Source organism: Chionomys nivalis, chromosome 8, assembly GCF_950005125.1.
Source record: "Chionomys nivalis chromosome 8, mChiNiv1.1, whole genome shotgun sequence".
In the NCBI taxonomy this organism is placed as follows: domain Eukaryota; kingdom Metazoa; phylum Chordata; class Mammalia; order Rodentia; family Cricetidae; genus Chionomys; species Chionomys nivalis.
The window spans coordinates 57,515,261-57,531,987 of NC_080093.1; the positions used below are offsets into that span (position 1 = coordinate 57,515,261).

The 16,727-nt window shown below is 47.7% G+C and overlaps 1 protein-coding gene across 2 annotated transcripts in view; it reads right to left on the minus strand.

Moving 5' to 3' along the window:
* The window catches only part of Inpp5a (inositol polyphosphate-5-phosphatase A), a 189,060-nt gene that overhangs the window by 97,257 nt on the left and 75,076 nt on the right, over positions 1–16,727 (minus strand). For both annotated transcript variants that reach the window (XM_057777435.1, XM_057777436.1), the window contains exons 3-4: positions 7,777–7,877; positions 3,361–3,448 (exon numbers count right to left, since the gene is read on the minus strand). In XM_057777435.1, the coding sequence (XP_057633418.1) occupies positions 3,361–3,448; positions 7,777–7,877 (189 nt within the window). The remainder of the gene's footprint in view (positions 1–3,360; positions 3,449–7,776; positions 7,878–16,727) is intronic.

Below are 16,727 nucleotides of genomic sequence, written 5' to 3' on the forward strand. Positions count from 1 at the left end.
TTTTAAATGTGTCATATTTGTTTATGCAATGATGCAAAGATGTATTGCATTCTTTTATGCTGAATTTGTTTAACTCTGTGAAACTGTGTTACTTTGCCTGTCTAAAACACCTGACGGTCTAATAAAGAACAGGATGGCCAATAGCAAGGCAGAAGCAAGGATAGGCGGGGCTGGTAGGCAGGGAGAATAAAGAGAAGAAAAAATCTGGGAAGGAGGAGCAAGAGAACAATGAGAGAGGATGCTAGGGGCCAGCCACCCAGTCACACAGTTAGCCATAGAGTAACAGTGAAAGTAAGATATACAGAAGTAAGAAAAGGAAAAAGTCCAGAGTCAAAAGGTAGATAGAATACTTTAAGTTAACAAAATCTGGTTAGAACTAAGGCTGGGCATTTATAAGTAAGAATAAGCTTCCACATGTGATTTATTTGGGAGCTGGGTGGCAGACTCTCCCCCCCCCAAAAGAAACCAAAAAGCCAAGAGAGTAAAAGAGTGAAAAATAAGCAACACCACTACGCCAAACAAGGTTTGCTTCCCCAGGAAGTAAAGTCGGCACTCTTAATGTTCCCAGACATAATATGTTCATTCCTGCCTCTCTCATGTGATTCACAAGTAACCCATGGTGTTAGCCCAAGGCCAACCCCCTCAGAGAAACCCTGTCTCGAAAAATCAAAAAAAAAAAAAAAAAAAAACCAGGATGGAGACCTTCTAGTGGTAACAACCCAACATGCCATTCTGGCAGAACCTCTGACGACCCAGACATCTGACACACAAATTTCTAGCTAGCAAGGACCTGGCCATGACAAAGCCCAGACAGAGGGACCATTTTTAGGGTCTCTATACAGCATAGACAGCAGAGATCCATCCCACAGAAACAGACACATATGCTAGTCACAGTAAGCACACAAAATTTAATGTCTCCGTTTAAGCATAAAAATCCGCTTAGGAACAACCCCTGCAGGGAGCATTGTGGCTGCAGGTGCTGCACTGGTGCCACCTCCTGGCAGCAAGGGCCATTTGCAAGTCTCCTATTCTAAGTCCCCAGGGCTTCCCAGCAAGAGAAGCCACAGATCTTACCCCAACAGGTCACCCCATCAGCAGGAGCTCCCCCCACCACTCCCCACCCCCACAGCAGCTCATGGTGCAGGTACAGTGCATTCAGTCCAGCAGCCTGCTGGAAAGAGGCCACTATTTTCTGATCCCTATTAATGCCCATGACAGCATTTATGTATAAGATAAATTCATCTCAATTTCCTTTTTCAATTAATGGCCTATTATTTGAACCAGACTCAGCTAAAAACACTCAGCTGATACCATCAATCTTACAAAGATTAAATTTCTCTGTCTGAAGCTACAGGGTATCAGGCTGGGCAAGAGGATGGCTACCTAGCAGCCAGACACTGCCAACTATGTTCAGGAACTCGGGGGTGTAGGTCCTTCCTACCAGGACATCCTAAGGTTCCCACTTAAGACCATGACACACCAAGGGATTGCAGTGAGGCGTGAGAAGTGGAGCCAATGTAGTTACAATCTGGGATAAGTGAGTATGTGGCCTCTACCCTGTGCTACCTACAGAAGTGGAGAGTCCCTGATCATCACCTTCCCTTGTCAGTCCATCTGTGAAGGCTCTTGTAGTACCAGACCAGCCTTGTTTGTTTGTGCATATGAGATTTATCCTCCCTTTCCCTGTATTTTTAGATCATTGTTGTCTATATATTTAAAGGGGGTTATGAAGAAAAGGCCCTTCCTACAGATGATGCCTGCAGTGGAGTAAGGCCTTGATGGAAGAAAGATGGAGGAGAGATAGTGATGAGCCTCTTGCAGCACTGGTACCCCACAGTCTGACAGTGATGTACCTTACTGAGATTCTGTCTGGAGGTTCGGCTGGAAATCCCATTGCCACAATCAGATCTATGAGCCTGTAAGTTTTATGGAACTGTGGAAACCCTAAGTCATTATTTCTCCAAGCATCTGTTTCCTCTGCCCTCAGGAAGGCCCCATGAACATGATGTCAGGCCATGTGACATCATCTCTGAGGGACGCTTTATGTGCTGTTTTCTCCATTTCATTTGTAGCAGTTCCCATTGCTTTCTTCAGTTTATTCGCTCTTCTTCTGTTGCGTCTACTCTCTTGTCCATTCTCACCAGTAGATCTTATCATTTGAATCTATGTAGGCCTGATTTGAAAAGACAAGAAGCTGGGTCCTGGCAGAGGACTTTCAGAAGTCTAAGAGGGGGGACCTGTTTACAAGAAGGGAGGGAGTACAGGGCTGGGGGGAAGCAACCAGTAGCAGAATGGGCAAAGGGAAGAAGAGGGAGAAGCAGGAGGACCATATTCTGAGCAGGACAGAGCTGAAGGCAAGGGCACCCTCAAAGGTGGACAGAAAGTGGATGTGGAGAAAACATCTTTGAGAGGCGAGAGAAAACAAACATGGCACCAGATGCCTAAAGCCCAGAGACTGAAACCTTGATGGGTTCTCTGGCCCAAGGGTGACCCCAGAGTCATACACCATGACCACCATGACACACTCCTTTGTTACATCTCTCCATATAGCTCCAACAGAAGGCGAGCAGCCTTCAGGCCAGCCCAAGGAAGAAGATGGGCCGAGAGACAAGAGTCACTGGCAGATCTGCCCTCATGGAGAAGAGGAGCAGGACCTACGAATATGCCAGTGTGATAGAGGATGGAGTGAAGGGCACTGGAAGAGAGAAAAGACGTTAACTCAACCCATGAAGGTCTGGGCACCCCAGAGTTTGGGGCACTGTCCTCCAAACCAACGGTTATTAAAGCTTTCAAACATCTCCGAAGAGTCCCTGGGCCCTCCCACTGCCCCTACCTCCTAAAGCAGCCATCTCGCACTGGGTCCCAGACCAAGGACCCTTGGAGAAGAGGGACAGTTCTTACTGAACTGTGCTCAGGTGCACCTGTCCTGAAGCAGGTTCTACTCTAGAGACCTGCTCGTGGCTTACAGAGTGATAGCGAAGCCCAGAACAGGCTCACCAGAGCAGCCTAGGTTCCAGTCCAATCTGTCATCTAAGCCAGCTTTGAAACCCTAGACTTCTCTTACACCATACATCCCAAGGCCAGCCTCCCCACTGGCCACCAATATCCCAGTTTCTGCTCATGCTTTGTCTGCACCAGCAATTGAAGATGCAATCTTAAGCTTCAGCCAGCAGTACTGCCAGGCTTCAGGGGACTCAGACCACCCAACAGTCAACAGAATGTGAAAAGTTTTTCAAGTTTTTCACAGGACAGTCACACTGCCTTGTGACAGGCATGCAAGCCAACTCAGCACTCTTCAGCAACAGCCAAGACTCAGGTTCCCTTGGCCTGGGCTCATGCCACAGCTTAAAGAGGACTCACCGTGAAGTGCTCCTGTGACTTGTAGTTTTCATCCAGGTAGACGCGAGCCCTGTTGTATTCTTTCATTGCGTCACTTGATAGTAGTTCCCTGGGGGAGAGAGCAAACACAGTAAGCAAAGGCCCAACTACCATACCTTCCCACAGGTGTGCTTCCACTCACACAACCGTGCTTAGAAAAATTTTCCGTATACCCAGAGTCCCACAGAGCCCCCAATGGGGCAAAGTTGGAGGGAACAGAGGAGAGAGAGGAGGATCCATGCTTGTCAAGGTGAAACCAAAGTTCAGTGTGTCCTCAGCACACAGAGAGCATCTGACATGGCAGGCTCGGTCTCCACTCAGGCCTACGAGATGCCTACACTTCAAGGCCTCCCCGGAATGAAGACATTGATGGGAATACCTGGGACTCATTTAGGCCACACCCCATGTATAGGTGACTTCCAGCATCTGCTGCTCACACCTGAACCTGACAGAAATGGGATCTACAGAGGTAAGAGGCCATCACCTATAGCTATCCAAGAACCCAGGCAGCTGCAGCCCCGCAGTGAGGACAGGGACAGTGACTGGCATTTCTTTAAAGTAAACAGCAGCTTGTGCTCACCAGTCAATGCAGCAGACTCCCACTGCTCCTCCCAAAACACTTGATTTTATCGCTGCGTTTAGGCTGGCTGGAGAGGAAGTATCGCACATGTAGCCTAGAACGTGGGACAAAGGTCATCCCTCCTCTGCTGCAGTGAGAAGCAGGCACAGCATATGATCCAAAAGTACACATTAGGGAAGGACCCCAGAGGAAACCGAGAGTCTACAAAAGGGAGGACAGCAGATGAGCTCTGACAGACCCCAGGGGACCCTCAGGGTACTGTTGCTAGCAGCCACAGACCTCAAAGTGCTTGGGGTGTGAAAAAAAAATGGAGATAGAAATGACCAGGCACCAACCCTGAACACTGGGATTCAGGACACAAGGAATCGGGATAGAAATGACTGGGCACCGACCCCGAACACCAGGCACATCTGGAATCACATCAAAACTGCCTGGCAGGATGTGGGATGACGCCTTGAGTTCAACCCCCAAGACATACAAGATGGAAGAAGAGAACCGACACCTGCAAGTTCTTGTCTGACCTCCACACACATGCCATTGGGATACTTTGCCCCGCCCCCACATACACACACAGATATGTGATTAAAAATTTACCTCACATGGAAAAAAACAACAAACTGCTGTCAAAAATTCTTTAAAATAAGCTACCAACAGATCTAGACTCAGAAAAACAAAAGTAACGGCATTAGCTGAAAGAATCTTTTTTAAAATATTTATTTAATTATGTGTACAGCATTCCTTCCATGTGTGCCCGCAAGCCAGAAGGGGGCGCCAGGTCTCATTATAGATGGCTATGAGCCACCATGTGGTTGCTGGGAATTGAACTCATGACCTCTGGAAGAGCAGTCAGTGTTCTTAACCACTGAGCCATCTCTCCAGCCCCTGAAAGAATCTTAAAATGGTGAATATAAATAAGATCAGAGACCTAAAGGCAAATAGGAACGTACAGAAGAAATGAGCTTCTGGTGCTGACAAACGAGAACCAGGGTTTCATAGGACGGACTGAGGGCAAGCACCCTGAAAGCAGTGCAGTAGGGGCTCCCACTCCATGTGGGATAGCGGAGCCTCTCTGGGCAACACTGAGTCTAAGGGAAAGGGAAGGGGGCGCAAAAAGCAACACCTGCAGAAAGAGAGGACTAATGTTCTCCAAACTTGGTCAAACCTATAGACACACAGGTCAGAATAAACAATATTAAACCAGAGCACAGCACACTGAGCTGCGACAAAGCAGCTGCATGTAGACGAAAGCGAGCCGCCGGGAAAGCACATTATACACAAGAAGATGAAGATGGATGCAAGGGCTGGGCTCTGGTCAGGAACAATGAAACACAGAAGACAATAACACAGCGTCCTTGAAGTAGTGAGGGAACTGACAAGCTCCCATTCATTCCCAATAAACGCAGCTTTTAAAAATGAGAACAATGGCCTTGTTCAAACAAACAAAGGCTGAGAGAATCAGCAGCAGCTGACTTGTACTGGAATAAACAGTACAGAAAGCTCTATAGCTAAGGAAGATGGTCCAGGTAAAAGCTAAAGCCAGCCAAGAGCAATGGGGACTGTGCAGGAAATGCACAAGAAAGTACCTGGCAGCCCCCAGCTTCTCAAAGGATGGCTGCTCTTTAAAGCCAGAGCAACAAGGCACACACCGCTGCCACACACAGCACACTGAAGGGACAGTAGTGGTGGAACCTCCCTCTCGAAGGTCACTGGCCTGCAGGTGCCCAGGGCTCAGCGCCCACTGCACCTCTCCCTTCAGATGCTCGGGTGCTCAGGCCACAAGCTTTTCTTTTCCTTATCAGCGTGCAGTTCTCAGCAGAAACACTGATTTCAGTCAGTGGCGTGTGCCGCAGATGTTTTTCATAAGGTGATTTAGCTCTTCTTTTGTTCAGAATATCTGTAACAATATGGCTCTTCATGACAAACATGTGAACCCTATTTTCTAAGCTGCATGTTCTAAAAGAAACCCTCCCTATCTCAAAGCCACAAAGCTCCTCTGATGCATCCCCATCCCAAGTGCTACTTTACAACAACCGAACTCATTCTGAGGCAGGGTAGCCACGTGAGACGTTGTGACGCAGGATCTTCCGGACACAGGATGTGGCACTTCTCGGCCTGTAGGCCATGCACCAGGACCAGGGGGAGGTGCAGTCTGCCCAGACATTCCACCCAGGACGTCTCTGCCTATCCTTGCTGTTTCGCTGCTGCAACCGGAGCTGGTGCTCTGGCCAGCCGAGCACAGATTTCCCTCTGGACGGCTTCGGCTGTGCTCCACACTATGCTTCTCCATGCGACCAGTATCTGCTTACAGAGTGTTGGGGAGATGCTTTGAACACTTCATTAAAACTGCCTTGAAGTTATAGACTGCTTGGGAGAAATGAGCGGGGTTTCTGACACCTGATCAGGATCCAAGAGCTTGAGTGGTACGACTGCAGCATACATTGCCAGGGAGACACCCGCTGTGAACAGGTTGGCTGAGGATCTTTCTACACACAGGGACCTTGTGGTTCCTGGCTGTCACCAGCAGGGGCATTTGAGCACTGAAGGAGCACTTCTCTTTTCTTGTCAAGTGTAGGCCAGGTGCAAACAAGAGTAAAGGGGCAAGAAAAAGTGGCAACAAGGGCCAGTAAGATGGCTCAGTAGGTAACGGCACTTATTGTACAATTCTGGAAACCTGAATTTGATTCCTAGAACTCACATAAAAGTGGGAAAAATTGACTCCAAAAAGTTATCCTCTGACCTCCACATGAGCTCTGTGGCATGTGCACCTCCCCAGATACTGACACACATATGCAGTCTCTCTGTCTCTGTCTCTGTCTCTCTCTCAGAGGCAGCAGCAGGGCCAGGTATGAGGGAACACTAGAGACCCACAGAGTGGGTAGCACCTTCGGTGCATGCCAGGAAACTGAGGCAAAGCTACGAATTCAGGACCCAGCTGTGTCCATGTCAAGCTGTTCCACCAGAGGGCAGGTCCCAGGAACACCACACAGACATTTCTTCTTTAACATTCCCCACAGTCAAAGCTGTGGCCTAGCCAACTTCTTTCAAAGCCACACAGCAGGAACAACACATCACCCCAAAGCAACCCTGACGTGGTTCTGCAGTCCTTTCAGAACTTCATTTCCCCACTGAAAACTACGTCCAGTACTCCCTAAATTCTGACTGTTCCTCTTCATCCCTAGTCACCTTTCTGATCATCGTTAAGATGCCTCTAGAAGACCAAAAAAGGCAGAATGGGTACAATGGTGTCTGAAGGCAAACAGGGGCTTCTGAGCTGGGTCCAAAAGTCACAAAAGAGGAAGAAGGGTCCCAGTTCCAAACCTGGAACTCAGGGTTGGGGGCCTGCTTGTTCCTGTTCCCTCTGTGTCCATTCACAGAGCTACCTCAAGAGACCCCACTGCCCTTCTTCCTGGGCTGAGCCCAGATGCTTCTGTCCTCTAAAGAGCCACAGAGCACATCTGCACTGGCTCCACATGTACAACTTCCTGCCTGGATGACATAATGGTACCTCCCAGGCATTCAAAGCACAGAAGCTGCTGTAGAACTCAGTCCTTGCCCATCACCCATCATCCACTGCAGCAGACTGACTAGTATTCATCCACCTGAGGTGCTCTAAGGGGTCCCCAAGATCTATCCCTCTAGCCTAGCAGCACAGGTGCTTACTCTTTGGAGGCAAGCAGCTGCCAGACTCTGAGCCACACCTCTGGGGAAAACTGTACCTGCCTCAACACGGCCCACAGATGAGTTTCAAAGGGTGGCATTCAAGACCACATCCCATCCAAAGACCTACCCCCAGTCCACAGGCTCCAGCTGAGACTTACTTGACAAACTTGTCCACGTGAGACATGGAGGCTTCATAGTTTTTCCCTCCGAATTCTTGGCAGTGCAAGGCCATGAAGTGAGGCTTGTGTGTGTGCATGACCTAGGGAGAAAGCACAGAGTTAGAGTGCAAAACCACAGCAAAGCAACATGGCACATCTCACACACTATCTCCATAGCCAGAGCATCCCCAGACAGCAGGGCAAAGGCTACACATCTGTGCCCACAAGTTCTTAACAGATTCTATGAGTTGCCCCCTTTATGCTTTCAACAGTTTATTTCTAGCCTCTTTCCTTAGCAATGATTCAGAATTTCTGAGACCCCTTTTCAGTAACCTAGAGGCATCTTTCTCTAATTACAACAAAGTAATACTTGTGGACAAGAGAACATCTATCTAGAAACCCCTCAGCACAAGCCACAACCTTATTACATCAATACTGTTAATGCATATCTGTTGAGAGTTAAGAGTCCCGGCAACCATGTGTGTGACAGCATGTTCTCATGTGCACACACCATGCATGAGGATGTGAGTGTCAGCTTAAGTTAGTTTGAGAGCACTGCCCGTGTGCTGGCATGTGGGCATGAAAGTATGGAGTTACTATGCCCAGTCTCATTTTTATCAGAAATCACCAAGGCTGGCTTCCAAGCTCACTCCAGTACATGTCTCATGTCTGAAGCATCAGATATGCACATCTTGTGTTCTCTTTAGCCCTACAAGGCATTGCCCTATTGTCTAATTCACAGCAGGGGAGGAGTCTGGTGTATGACAGAAAAGCATCCATGATCTCATGGGCATTGAGTGGCATGGCCTGAACTTGTCTATAGCTCACAAACCCTACCTGTGTCGTCGTCGTCCCCCATGAAGGTGCCCAGCACATTGCTGAAGTTACCAGCAAGGATTCTGATTTAACTGACCTCCTCCACCACACATACATTGAGTCCTAAACATTTTAGCCAAAGAGCAGTACAGTAAAGTGTGTCCAGACAGCAGTATAGGCCTACATCCACCAGTAATGGACACTACAACACAGGAAGCTCAAGCATCTCCTGGATAGGAAGGTGCTGAGGCACTTGGTTCTGCCCTCCTGGAGCACAGGAAGGGCAGCAGCGGGGAGGGGAGGATCACTGAAGGGAGGCTGAGCCCCAGCAGCCATTGAGGAACTAGCATAGTGGAAAGGAAGGACTGTAAGGCAGAATTCAGAGAAGGAACCACTAAGTTGGGGTTATTGTCACCACAAGGCCGAGGTGGTAGCAGGAAAACTCACAAGCAGGGCTGGAAGCCAGTGTGCCTACAGCCAAAGATTTAGATGCAATTAGAGCACCCCACCCATGGCCCTGCAGCCTCTGCATTTCCCTGCACTCCAGGTCCTGTTCTACATTGCTTCAATATGAGCATCATAAGAAGCCATGCAGTTGTAGAAGCTGTGAGGCAGCAAGTCCAGCAGCTGCTGCGCAGCCTCAGGGCAGGTGCTCCAGGACAGCACCAGAAGGGAGTGACTGGATCTCAGAGATATAGTCATTACAACAGGGAACTCCCCCAGGGCCCAGGACCAGTATCAGCACATGATGAAGACCATGTCACATGGACAGTGGCCACCAGTGGACAAAAGCCTTTCCTCTCAAAGATAACAGCCACAAGCTGATCTCTCCCATCCCTGCAGCCCCTAGAAGCCACCTGTCCCAGTTGTGGCCTAATGACAATGCACGCTTTCCTCAAAGAGGTGAGGACTGCAGTTCAGGGGCACAGTGCCCCACCTGAAGCTCTCTGTCACGCTGTGGTTTTATCACTGCATTCCTGACACATACTGTAGCACAAGAAATGGGGATGAAGGGGCTGGAGAGATGGCTCAGTGGTTAAGAGCATTGCCTGCTCTTCCAAAGGTCCTGAGTTCAATTCCCAGCAACCACATGGTGGCTCACAACCATCTGTAATGAGGTCTGGTGCCCTCTTCTGGCCTGCAGGCATATACACAGATAGAATACTGTATACATAATAGATAGATAGATAGATAGATAGATAGATAGATAGATAGATAAAAGAAATGGGGGTGAAGGATGAGCTCCTATGATGATTTTCATAGACTCATGACCTCAGCTGAGTCCAGCTTCCTAGAACTCCTCAGGATGTTACTACTTAGCTCTATTAAACTAGAGTGAAGGTGGAGGAATGTGACACTCAGACATGGATGCTGGTATCCATGGTGACGCCCCTGCTTTCTATTAAAGATGAATTAACACCAATGCTAGCAGTCTTCAACTCAGCTTGTGAAAGCTGATGGAAACCACTTTAACAGCCTCCTGTTCAAAGCCTGAACACCCTAGGTCCCTTGTGAGCAGGCACCTGCTGGCTTCTCTGCTCTTCTTTTTGACAGCCCCAGGCCCAATCAGGAGGAATGTCCCCAAAAGTCACAACTTTCACTCTATGAACAGAGTTACACAACACCTCTCCTCATGTCTTCATCTAACTTCTAAGTAACATTTTCCCTTTCTAAATGAGTATTTACTGTTGTGTAAGCAAACAGCTATTAGTAACACAAAGGTCAGTATTTGGATGACTGGAACTCAAGGTTCAACTATGATCCTAAAAAAGAGGATCTACCTATGATCTTCAAGAGAGAAGGATCTAAGATGAACAGCTACATAAAGACCCACACACACACCCCTATGGGCTGTGAGGGAAGGAGCTATAGGCTAGCAAGAAAAACCCCAGCCTAATTAAGTCAGGCATGGCATGGCACCAGGCATAGAAATCCCTCCCCAGACACCATGGGCAGTACTTGGAAGGAGTTTAGAGTCTGCCAAACACTCCAGAAGAAAAGATAAGCTCACCAGGACAGAGAGGACAATGAACAATGGAGGAAGGTAGATCAGGCCATGCTGCGGCCACAAGATAACTTTAGATATCACCTGAAAGAGGGCTAGTGCTATCTTCCACAAGACAGAACAATGGACACAGCTAGTGCTATCTTCCACATGACAGAACAATGGACACAGCAAGATCAGACTCAGGGGGAAAGGTCCAGGAGAAGGAGGAACATAGTAGATGGGTGGGTACTCTGAAGGGTCACACCTACCCAGCAGGCTAGTCTGCTCCACTGAAGGTCTCTGGTTAAAAAGGGCAGCTCCTGGTCTTTAATCTCAGCACTCAGAAGGAAAAGGCAGGCAGACGTCTGAGTTCGAGTCTAGCCCTGTCTACAAAATGAGTTCCAGGACAGTCAGAGCTGTTACACAAAGAAACACTGTCGATAGATAGATAGATAGATAGATAGATAGATAGATAGATAGATAGATAGATAGATAGATAGATAGATAGATAATAAGCAGTGTCTGACAAGCAGCTACAAACTGAAAGCCAGCAAACACAAGATGCTAACCATACACAGTAGATGTCAGCACAGCCACAGGACCATAGCAGTAATGAGTCCACCTAAGCATCAATCAAAGCTACAACCAGCACCAGGGCCAGAGAGAGCACAGCTCATGTACCACAGACACTTAGGGCATAAGGGCATTGTGTATATCTGCAAGTGCAGGCATCACAAAGAGCCCACCAGATTCACCTAGGAAGGACCTCAACCCTACTATGACTGCTTCAGAAAGGAGATTAAGAGCTCATCAAAGAAAACCCTAAACAACGCTGAAAGTCTCAAGGTCCTGAACAGCTGACTTAGGGGCATGGGACATGGAAGCTGAAGCCTCATACAAATCACAAGAACAACTCTAGAAGGATAGCTGGCTGACTGGCAGGGGTCAAAGGGTACTATAGCTTTTTCCATTGCAATAAAATTTTAAAAAATAAAGTATGACTGCAGTGTTTCTTGTATAATATCAGCAAAGATTTTTAAAGGAAAGAGGAAGTGATGAGAAGATCTGCATAGGAACTATCAGATGTGGGCCAGCACTGACAAATTCTGACCCGACCCAGGCTGGGCAGGAAGCATCCTTCCTAATCTTATTGTAAGTTCCCAAGCACTGCCTCTGCCAGCTGTGGTGTGTGTGGCACAGGCTTTGACTTTCCCTGAAAACCAGGGTGCTCTGAACTTCAAGAACATGTGCCCAAGGATAGCCCCCATGAGCTTTGCCTAAGGCCGTGCACATTGAAGATTTCATGGGTCACCACCACCTGGAAAGGCTCCTTTGTTTCATTCATGCCTGGACATTTGACTCGGGTCCTAACTTGTACTTGGGAATATGGAGTCCACAATGATAATTACATTATAACACATCCACCATGGCCAGGGAAGCAATAGGCACTGTTGTCTCCTGAGATCCCAACAGTCTGTGTGACTGGGGTATAGATGAAGAGTGGTCACCTCAGAGGGCCAGGCCAGGATGGCCCCACCTGGTCATAGCAGCAGCGCCAGGGGCATGCGCTAGGTAGACAGATATTCCTTGTAGGTTCCAGGCATTGGCCCCAGCTTGGGCCACTCTGCTAATAGCGCATGCTTCTCTCATGAGAACACACACCTAGGACCTGTCTAACAAGAACTCAAACAGGAGTATCATTCAGAGCTCATGCAGGTGCTCTTCCAGTGTGCCCGTTCTCCTCATGGACTAGCATCCAGGTGTTTTGTTGGTGTGATTGTTCTCCTCATGGACTAGCATCCAGGTGTTTTGTTGGTGTGATTGTTCTCCTCATGGACTAGCATCCAGGTGTTTTGTTGGTGTGCCCGTTCTCCTCATGGACTAGCATCCAGATGTTTTGTTGGTGTGCCCGTTCTCCTCCTGGACTAGCATCCAGGTGTTTTGTTGGTGTGATTGTTCTCCTCATGGACTAGCATCCAGGTGTTTGGTTGGTGTGATTGTTCTCCTCATGGACTAACATCCAGGTGTTTGGTTGGTGTGCCCGTTCTCCTCATAGACTAACATCCAGGTGTTTGGTTGGTGTGATTATTCTCTTCATGAACTAACATCCAGGTGTTTGGTTGGTGTGCCCGTTCTCCTCATAGACTAACATCCAGGTGTTTGGTTGGTGTGCCCGTTCTCCTCATAGACTAACATCCAGGTGTTTGGTTGGTGTGATTGTTCTCCTCATAGACTAACATCCAGGTGTTTGGTTGGTGTGCCCGTTCTCCTCATAGACTAACATCCAGGTGTTTGGTTGGTGTGATTGTTCTCCTCATGGACTAACATCCAGGTGTTTTGTTGGTGTGCCCGTTCTCACAGACTTACATCCAGGTGTTTTGCTGTGTGCCCGTTCTCCTCACAGACTTACATCCAGGTGTTTTGCTGTGTGCCCATTCTCTTTATGGACTTACATCCAGGTGTTTTGTTGGTGTGCCTATTCTCCTCGTAGACTGAAAGCCAGAAGCTTTGCTGGGGTACCTGTTCTCCTCATAGATTTATGTCCAGGGCTTTGTGGGTGTGCCCATCTCCTCACAGATGCACATCAAGATGCTTTGCTGTTGGTGTGTCCGTTCTCCTCATGGGCTGTATTTCAAGAGGTTTCGCAGTATGCTTACTTTCATAACAGATTCATCTGCAGGCCGATATCATACCCAGAACATTCCATGTTAAGAAGGACCTTCCAGGTCAGGTAGTGGTGGTGCACAGCTTTAATCCTAGCACTCAGGAGGCAGAGACAAGTGGATCTCTGTGAGCTCAAAGCCAGCCTTATCTACACAACAAGTTCTTGGACTGTCAGGGCTGTTATACAGAGAAACCCTGTCTCAAAAAGCTAATAATAATAACAATAATAATAGGAGGAGGAGGGTAAATAAAAGAAAGGCCCCTCCAGGTGCTCTGGTATTTTCAGGCTCTATGAAGAAAGCTGAAGTCCACTTCTGCTTGGCTTCCATGATGCATGCCCTTAGGGTCCTCCTCCCTCTTCTGTATGCCCTCTTCTCTTGCTTCTTCAGCTGCACTTTTCTTGAGCTAGAGGAAATTTTTAGCTGCATGACAACCTATCTACCACGTGGTACGTGAGTCCCTCTTGGGAGAAACACGGATGACTGAACCCTTATGTGACAGAGGACTGTGACTGGAATACGAAGGAAGAGAGGGGAGCAGAGCAGAAAAAAGACATTTTACACAACCACAGCTAAATGTCTTCCTAGCTTTCTGAGATTCACAGACTCTAGAAAGTCGATGGATTCCTGGCAAGCTAAGCCAGAAAAAAGCCAAACACCACCAAACCTATGAAAGCCAAAGACTAAAAAAAGTCCTATGTCCATGTAAAGGCAAGAAATAAAACACAGACTCAGTGGAGATACTCCAGTCCCCTGATGTCGTGCAGGGAACAGATTCATATGCTGACAAGAACACAGGCCACATCCATCAGGAACAAAGGCAAAATAAACACAACTTCATAGAAGATGAAAATTCAGAAAATCTTAACTACAGACCTGCTCTGCCCTGAGCAACACTGGGGCAGAGGTTTACAAGAGGTCTCTGGGGTCCTTGGAGTGGAAGAAAAGCCCACGCAACCAGAAACATGGCTTCTTACTGCTTTAGATATGTAGATTCCAGGATGGCTGAATTTAATCCCCAAAATTTGTCCCTCCAAATTTCAGATAGATAGATAGATAGATAGATAGATAGATATACGTATTTGTGTATATATACATATTTACATATATTGAACACATGCTACACATGCACAACACCAGATACAAATGATACATTATTTATACATAAGCAGAATAGCCTACACCTCAGCCTCAGTGTGACTGAAAACAATATAGCAACTACCACCCCACCCTGGATCAGGGCTTCTAGATCAGCAAAAAGTTAGATCAGGAAATGGGATATGTCCCAAGGACTATGGGGCAGATTCCAATGTGTGGGCTCAAGGGAAATCTCATGGGTCTGCAACTTAAAGTAGGTAAACACAAAGAAAAGAAAATAAGAAGTCACCCCAGGTAACTGGGCAGTAAAGCATGAAGGAAGACCCCCACACACACACACACAAAAAAAAGGAAAGCATTTGACAAGACAAAAACCATGGAATTCAAGAAGTAACAATCAGGAAATAAGTGACAACGGGCCAGGGTCCCTGGACTCAACAACTGTCAGGAGAGGGCGCCAGCACACCAGGAATCTCAGAAACTACCATCGCCACCACCACCAGCAGCAGCAGTGAGAAGTTCTAGGAGTTTCTGGAGTTCTAGGAAAACCCTATTAACTACCTGAAGGCTAAAAGGTCCTATCTACAGAGAAGCCTCTGCAGAACAACCACGCAGCAGAGTAAGCTACATCTACTGTGCCTATAGAGTCAGAGCCACTCCAATCAGAAACTAAGAGCCAAACAGACTGAGAGATGAGGACCACAGTAACCTCAAGGAAGGAACAAAGTAACATCATAAGGAACAAGTCACAAAGGACACCAGAAAAGAGCAAGTAAAAGATAAATGCGACAACCAGCAACATCAGCGTGAGAAGCGCCTGGCAGGAAGAAAGCGGGAGGACGGAATGGAGGCAAGGGAGGAATGATGCAAAGCTGGAAGAGGAAAGCCAGAGCGGGCCAGAGCAGCATGGACCACCACTATCAAGGAAACCAAGACTTGAACTTGCCCAGGAACAGGCTCCTAGAGCACCTGAAACAGAAACTCAGAAGCATCAATTCCAAGATTCACAGGCCTCTGGGGCAGAAAACCTACAAACACTAATGGCAAAAACCTAGGCTAGGGCTAGACTCTGTAAAAGCAATGTCCAAGGAAGGGAACCACCGAAATGCCTTCAGGGACATCTCAACAGCATAAAATGCAGACTGGGAGTACTATCAAGGCAGGTTCTCAAGAGAAAATGTAGCATCTCTAGGCCATTGGGGTAGGGACTATCTGTTTGGGCTTGGCTAGACATTCATGCCTGTATAAAAGCTGAGGTTTTCAGGGAAAACACAAGACCAACCATAGCCTGGGCCTCATTTCTGAAATCAAATTTGGCTAGTTGGGGTACAGATCTCAGGTTTGAAGCAATGGTGGTGCCTGTTAGGTTCTTCAGCACGCACAGATGAGATTCTAAGACACATATCACTCTAGACAACCTCAGCACTTCCACACAGCACTCAGGTGCAATAGATCAGACAGAGGAGCATTCCTACCTCTCCTGTCACGAACTCAAAATAATGTCTCCGTCAATGACAAGCCATGTGTTTGACAGTGGTCTCCAAGACCATAATGGAACTGGAAATCCTAACACCTCATCATGTCACGGTGTTTGTATCTGTGGTGATGCCAGGACACAGCCAATCCTACACAGTCAGTATACTGCTCAAGCATTATAGAACAGCTGGCCATAAGATGGCTGTCCCTGGTGTACGTATTCAGTGTGCCGTATCTTCACAGATAGAGGGTTCTGCTCCTCCTTACTAAAAAAAGGCTTCCCCAAATTAGTCTGCCTAATGTGCAGCAACAGCCTCCTCCATCTTTAATCACTGTATCTCCTCCTAACTACATCCAGGGGCCACACTGAATGGCTGGAGTACGCACTAGATGCTCGCTTGGCAAAAGTATCTCATGACAAACTTCTCAGAATGAGTCCCTGCTGTTAACTACACATGACCGTGTATCATAAAACCAGAGCAACCACCCAAAATGTTGGTTTAAAAAAGGCAAACATTTAAAACAGAAAGAACAAAATGCAAAACCCAAAACAGAGCAGGAATGGGAAACAAAGAACAAAAAGCAACATGTGCAGACAGCAAGAAGGAGGGAGGGAAGAGCCAGCCCAGCAGTATCAGCGCTCACAATGGCAAGGCTGTGTAACCTACTCTATATGATGTGGCTGTGTAAAAGGGAACAGTTCAAGATCCTTCCCAGAACCAAACCCACTGAGTCACCAGCCTCACAAGGCCTGTGGCAAGGTACCAGATAACCCTGGAGGAGACATATGTCCTCCTATGGTGCCTAGCCTGGACAGCAAGTGAAAGGTGCAAAGTGCAGGGAGGCCAGGGACGCCTCAGGTGTGCTGCCAGCCAGGGCCCCATGTTAGGAAGATACAGGCTTGAAGCAGT